We start from the raw sequence: 6688 nt of genomic DNA, 5'->3' as shown, positions 1-6688 counted from the left end.
CGGTCGGGAGAAGGGCGGTGCCTCCCTTTACGGCTTTGTCGTAAAGCGGCGCCAGCGGGGATTACGGCGCGGCGGCGGCCGGTGAGAGACTGACCTTCCCCTTCCCCTTCTCCCCCGGCCGGGAACGGAACGGGTCGGGGGACGCGGGGGTCTGTGTGACCGAGCGCCGGGGGTCTGGGGCAGGGCCATGGGGCCAGCCCGAGGGGCGGCCCTGGCCGGTTCGCCCCCCACCCCGCCTCCGGGTGCGGGCTGGGGAGGCTGGGCCGGGCTGGGCCGCAGCCGCTTTTATTTACAAAAAGGAAAAATCGGTTTACCCCGTTAGCTGACGCGTTACTTTGGTTTCGCGTTCCGGTTTGCCGGTGCGCGCTGGCCTCGCTCGATTCGTAACGCGGAAGAGAAAGGGAAAGGAGCCCGAAACACAAAAGTAGCCGAAAGAGAGCGAGCGGAACCAGGAAACGTGCGAGTCAGAGCAAGCAGGGCGACAGGGAGATAAAGGAATCTGGTTGGAAACCCGTGGTGGATGAGGCTGGGATTTACTGACGCCCGTGGAAGGCTAATGTCAAACTGATTATTCTTCAGGTTAAAAAAAAAAATAATCAGACGAGAATAAAGAGTTCACTGAAATGTGAGAATGGCCAGTTCTCTAAGAGGTGAAGTGTTGAATCTGTACAAAAATGTAAGTGTTTTAAATGCCACGAGCACCTTCCTTAACCAGACAAAGCCCTTTTACTGCACACTCGATCTATAAAAAAAATTCTTTTTTTTTTTTTTCTTCAAGCTGCTGTACCTTGGAAGGGAGTATCCCAAAGGAGCAGACTACTTTAGAAGCCGCTTGAAAGCAGCTTTTCTAAAAAATAAAGATGTGAAAGATCCTGAAAAAATTAAGCAACTAATTGCACGAGGAGAATTTGTTATAAAAGAGTTGGAGGCTTTGTACTTTCTCAGAAAATACAGAGCTCTGAAACAGCGCTACTACAGTGATGACAATAAATAACTGGTATTAATGACTGCATGTAATGATACCAATCCATAAAAATAAAACAATAAAAGAGCTGTAACCTCAGAAGAAATGAAATGTAAATCCTTCCAACCCATCTAAAGTACAAATTAGGACTTTGCTTACCCTGAAGTACTCACTTGAAGGGCTGGGGGCTCATATTATATGGGTGGTAAGTTTTTCCTCAGCTACTTTTGACCTCCTTGAACTAAAGCTTTGTGTGTGAAACAATTTTCCAGGAAATAGCAGCAACATAATTCTGTTCTGTTTCACTTGGATATGCGCATCGAACAGAGCTGTTGTTACCTGGGAGCTGTGTGCTGGTATGCCGATTCAAGGTGCTACATAGAGGATTAATCTAATTTGGAAAGTCTTCCACGTTTAATGATGCGTTTCCACTGTTAAATGAGCACCTTCTCAAAAGTAAACTTGTAAAGATTTTAACTACACCTGCTTGACATGTGGAGTCATGTTGGCAGAGGCGCCGTCTGGCTGTGTTAAAAAGAAGACTGTGGGGTCAGGAGGGGGGTGAATTTGAAGAGCAGTGGTTGAAGTGCTTAGAGCCCGAAGACAATTCCAGCTACTGCTGATTTCTGATGTTGTGTAACTGCTGTAGCAGGAATATAGGACTTGATCCTTCCCCCTGGAAGAGCAGTTTGACCGTGGACATTTGCTCCGTGGCTAACTGTAGAGCTTGGCTCAACTAGCACAGACCTGTACTCAGTACATACTAGAGTTGGTTGGTGTTTCTGCGCCCCCGCCCCAGCCCAAGAACTAAATGACACTGGAGATAGAACATAAATAATCTTTGAAATACAAGTAATCACTGCGGTGGAACTGTTGGCAATAGCAAGTCTTCACTTGCTATTCACAAATTAGTACGCTACCTTTTGATGAAGCGTTTGTGCTTCGGTTTCTAGCACCACATTGAAGTGAAAAGCAGTCCTTCCACATCAGCTTAACTCCTCTGCAACATGTTGCAGTTAAATCTATTCTCAACAAATACCGCCAAGTACAAAATTTAACCTACCCTTCATTAACTGATAAAACATTATCCAGACATGGTAACAGAGGGCCAAAGCGTAAGCTTATAGACCAGTAGCAGATTCACACTTTTTTCCCCACTGTGGGACACAATCGATACTGAAGAACGTCCTTCATATTTTTCTGTAAGTTTATGGAAGGCATTTGATAGAAGAAAACATGTACACACCTGGGAATGACCACAGGATGGCTATTCAGAGTATTTTAAACTTGTAGATTAGTTCACATCAAGTTAGCTGTTAAGACTAATGAAAACAAAGTCTGCGGGGTGCGACTGAGGGTGGTACAGCCCGAGCAGCCCACAACAGTGGGTGAGAAGCGCATTGTGTCAAAGCATGGTGGCACCCCCCCTCTTCACTGGAAGGGAACACCCCTGGGCAAAGACAACAGCTTCGTGACAGGCAATGAGATGTACAAGAAATAAACCGAGAAGAACTGCCAAACACATGCATTTTGGGATACTCCAGGGCAGAGATGAAAGTGCAAACTGGGACAGCAACTCACAATAACTATTTTTTATTACATTACAATAAATAGGAGCAGTACAGTTTGACGAAAAAATGACAAATTCCAGATCACCTCACAGCACATACTCCTAAAAACATTAAAAATTTTAAAACAAACAGTGGTCTTTTTTTTTTTTTTAACTTAATGTCTGGTATGACCAACATTCCTAGGTCACGCAACCAAATGATGGAAAAACTGGATCACACTGCATATGTTCCACATCAAATAAAGCACAATGTACAAAATGTGCATGTTTCAGTTTACACTATACAAAAATAGTTAAAATACATTCCAGGTAAACATATTACATTAAGAAGTCATTCTAGTAAGAAGTTGGCACTCAAGAGGAAAAAGCAGAAGTATTTTCAACATGAAAACACAAAGACAGTGGAATAAAGAAATGTTAGGAAAGATTTACCATCTATGTAGCTTTATGTAAACTTGAGACAAAATGATTTCTTTACAGTTTGATGGTCTTCGAAGGTAATAATTGTATTGCTTCATAGTATAGCCAAGAGCAGAAGAGTGTGTGTCAGTATCTACCCATTACAGAGATCCTGTTACTGTAACAAAAATCTATGCAGTGAAACTTTCTAAGTTTGCAAAAATTTTAGGGCAACGAGACTGGTCAAAAGAATTACACTGGAGTTTTGAGAAAACCAATGATAGAGTTGTTTACCAGAGTTACATAAAGCTACTGTAAGAAGGTGTTACTCCCTGACACATGACAATTTAATGTATTAACGTGGTAAGTGATTCACATGTTCATTTAGTAGTTGCTACCAGAACAGATAGCATCCAGGTGTGTTCTTTGAAAGCATTTCAAATAGGGAAAGACAGAATAATTAGGAGATCAACTTGTGCAAGCTGCAATCCAACATGCTTCACCAAATCTCAACAAATATTAAGATAAAACTGCACAACAGTGGCAAGGATGTGTATTTTTCTTCTTTTTTTTTTTTAAAAAAAAAGTAAATAAGGGCTAATCTAAACAGATTTTGTAGTAATTAAATTCGTAGCTACAGATCACATTTACTGAAAAAAAAAAACCAACCTATTTTATATATATAGCTTTATATTACAGCTATATAAATCCACATTCGATGATTACAACATTTCAGCTAAAATTTCTCCTAACAGTTTTTAGTTAAATTAACAGAAGAATTTTAGACCAGCCCTAATTTTACATGCAGTGTGACTCAGTTACCAGAAATCTTAAAGTAATCTTAAGATTACTTCCATTTCCTCAAGGTATACAATCCACTTTTGCTATGTTCTTCATATATAATCAAGCGTGTCTAAGATGTGCAAATAACTGTCTCCAGAAGGTTTTAACCTTGGAAGGTGTAAAATGTTTTGCGACCTTAAGAATCCGTTCTTATTCCTTATTGGTCCTTATGATACAATGTTAGGGTCTCCTATTACTGTTTTTCAAAATATTTCATAATCTAAAGTATATTTCACATCAAAGCTGAAAGGAGGGCGGGGGGGAGGGCTGGGTTTTGTTGCAGGGTGGGGAATGGGGGGCTCGGGCAGGGAGAGGCATTATTTGTCTCAGCCACACAGAAATCAAAGAACACGGAGCAATGCGGACAGTACACGTCCCCTGCCAGCTTTACAGCTCTCCACCTACGGGAGTCACTATGGTGTTGTTTTTTCCCCCCGTAGAAGCAAAAGAATACTTTTCTCATGCAGTTGCACCTTTGACATCGTATAAATGGTCCAAGTTACACAGGTGTATGAAAATTTTACTGTGTAAAATTTCCACATGATTGTTTAGGTATACCTTAGGTTAGGGCAATGCTGCTGTTCCCTGTCCCAAATTTTCCAGTGTCCTGAACTATCCTACTTCAGCGTCTCATGTTTTACTTTTTCGGGTACACCAGAGTCCCATTTTCAAATTTTATTCTGCAGCTGAGTTAGGTACTATGAAACAGCGTACCTTCAGGAACCCAGGCCCTAATGAAACAACCAAACAATGCCACATTTAAAGTAAGACAACAGGAACTGGCAACACTGGAATTACTGGCTCTTACTTTAGTTGCAGAATAACTGGGCTGCTGCAGTACCAAAAAACCAAAAGCTTATGCAAGAATTCTGCATTAATTCCAATCAGAAAAAAAAGGAGGGGGAAGGAAAAAAAAAAATAAATCACAAGAGAATTTAATCACAGAAAAAGACAACATTAAAATCTTGGTCTAGCTTTATGACAGTCTAGAGACTGGAATGCCACTCACCAACCATTTAATCTGTGCAACAAAACTAGTACTTCACAAACATTACACAAACAACATTGACTCTGGAAACCATGTTCTATGCTGACGATTTGTGCAAATTCCACACCATTTTTATGGCATAGTGGATTTCCAAATTATTTGCATGAAGCAGCTAAATTCAACTCGTTCATTTATTCATTTGTCGTTACTAGAATTTAAAATTTCCTCCCCTATTTTGCACAAAATGGGCATCTGGAAATATTTAATGCCACTCTTGGGGGGAAAAAAGAATGGTTTTACACTTCACTTTATAATTTAGGATTCATTCTGATTTAACTCTTACGGTAAATTCTGGATCCATGTATGAATTAACCTAAGAATTTGAATCAACTTATCTGTTAAGGCTTTCTAGTATTTCCTAGAGACACTAAGGGTGAAATCCTGTACCTACTGAACAAAGCTACTTAAAGATTTGCCACTGGGGGTCAGGAGAGCTAGGATTTCACCTCGGTCTTCAGACACAAAAAGTTAGTGGAAGTCTTAAAGCAATGCATTAACAGTAGCAAATCAACCTAATTAGAACTTTTACTTTTTCCATTGCCACATGTGCATTGTTGTCTTTTTTTAATTTTTCTTTTTTTTTTTATAGAAAAAATAGAGTATCTAAGGAGTGACCGTGACAAACTGCGGTGAAAAATTTTTTTGTGAAAGTTTTATCTTTACATTCATTAAGGTTGATCTGAAATGCTACAAGACTAGATGCCTAGAAGCAAAATCTACAGGAAGACTATAAAGGCTTCTGGTCTTTCTATATTGCAGTCAGTCTAAAATAAAAGAAAGGCTGAAATGAAAGTCTCTTTTGCTAACTAGTCCTTTTTCCCAACCAGATTTAAAACCCAAAAAATTAAAGGGGATGCTAGAATGTGTAGCGCATCACTTCATTGTTTGGTTTGCACACAGAACAGAAGTTCACCATCAGTAAGAAAAATAGGAAGTTAGCAACTGTGCATGCACCAAAGAGTCCTAAGACAGTTCTCAGGTTTTTTGTGTGTGTTTTTTCGTTTGTTGTTTGTTGTTTTCACAGGCATTGCTAGTTCAAGAACCAACAGTCAAAGAATACTGGCACTTTAAGAGGAATGAAGTTTCCACTGTCATTTAAAACAAGCATTCAGGTAAAGCTAACAGGATCATGAAGCAGAAAGTAAAGTAATGCTAAAACAAATGCTAATAATTTAGTGTAATGTACAAAAATTACTTAAGTACTTTAAGAATAAGCATAAACTGTATTTACATAATTATACACTTTGTCTTTGTCTTCTTTTTCTTCTTTTTACCATCTTTGCTCATCTTCTCTTTGTGTTTTCTGATTTCCCGAACTAATGTATAGAAGGCATCATCGACACCCTGAAAAGGTACAAAACACACACGCATTAAGATCACATTAACAGACTTACACACCTGGTTAGGGACAGCCTGTTTGCATCTGACCTGATCTGGTGAAGGGTGTTCAATGAGCAGTCTGTTTTGCTGCCTGCCAGGAGAAGTTACACTGTCTTCTCCTTTTGCAGGCTTTTGTAGTGTCCCCATGAGTAGACTGTGGGTTAGAGGAATTGCCGGGGCAACTGTCCTCTCGAGCATTCCTGTTTCTTGGGAAGGGGCGTGCCAGGAAAAACGTAGTCAGATGGAAGGGGAGCTACAGTTACCTCACGTGGTAAGAGGAACACTCCTGTCTGCATTACTGTGCATGGGCAGAGGGAGCTGCAGGAGAGCAGCTTTGGAGAACAGGCTGCCATCGTTTGAAAGATTACTCCTGGCTGTTCCTCTCCCGAGCTCTGAGGAGCACTGAAAGAACAACCTGAATGAACTGTTTTGACACCAGCAACAGCTAGCGCCGGCCTGCCCTCTCTCTCAGCTGTTCCCCAAA

At 40.6% G+C, this 6688-nt stretch overlaps 2 protein-coding genes across 13 annotated transcripts in view; one reads left to right on the top strand and one right to left on the bottom strand.

Annotated features, from left to right (window-relative positions):
* Nucleotides 1–33: 33 nt before the first annotated feature.
* ETFRF1 (electron transfer flavoprotein regulatory factor 1) lies at nt 34–5930 on the top strand. Of its 4 annotated transcripts, none has more exons than XM_054212576.1 (3): nt 34–83; nt 583–676; nt 779–1169. In XM_054212576.1, exons 2-3 carry the CDS (start codon nt 632–634, stop codon nt 992–994), a joined length of 261 nt encoding a protein of 86 aa, XP_054068551.1. In that variant the 5' UTR covers nt 34–83; nt 583–631; the 3' UTR covers nt 995–1169. The 4 variants fall into 4 exon arrangements, 3 of the variants coding, with proteins under 3 accessions (XP_054068551.1, XP_054068565.1, XP_054068558.1); XM_054212590.1 differs by having other exon boundaries at nt 40–81; nt 580–676; XR_008468173.1 differs by lacking the exon at nt 34–83 and adding an exon at nt 5849–5930 and having other exon boundaries at nt 632–676.
* The window catches only part of KRAS (KRAS proto-oncogene, GTPase), a 26731-nt gene continuing 22584 nt past the window's right edge, over nt 2542–6688 (bottom strand). For 6 of the 9 annotated variants that reach the window (XM_054212513.1, XM_054212529.1, XM_054212522.1 and 3 more), the window contains one exon: nt 6073–6168. Coding sequence is in view for 3 of the 9 variants with exons in the window: in XM_054212564.1 (XP_054068539.1) it covers nt 6052–6168 (117 nt within the window). In the remaining 6 variants the exon portion in view is untranslated. Of the gene's footprint in view, nt 6169–6688 lie in introns of all 9 variants that reach the window. The other 3 variants (XM_054212564.1, XM_054212556.1, XM_054212547.1) reach the window with 1 other exon arrangement.

Source organism: Rissa tridactyla, chromosome 1, assembly GCF_028500815.1.
Source record: "Rissa tridactyla isolate bRisTri1 chromosome 1, bRisTri1.patW.cur.20221130, whole genome shotgun sequence".
Classification (NCBI taxonomy): domain Eukaryota; kingdom Metazoa; phylum Chordata; class Aves; order Charadriiformes; family Laridae; genus Rissa; species Rissa tridactyla.
This window is presented reverse-complemented; position numbering and strand designations above follow the sequence as displayed.

What these genes read in the sequence shown, in the direction of transcription:
- ETFRF1 (XM_054212583.1), top strand. Translation starts at nt 632, where the DNA reads ATGGCCAGTTCTCTAAGAGGTGAAGTGTTGAATCTGTACAAAAAT. An exon ending in TGTTGAATCTGTACAAAAAT is followed by an intron (nt 677 to 778) that starts GTAAGTGTTTTA and finishes TTTTTCTTCAAG; the next exon opens with CTGCTGTACCTTGGAAGGGA.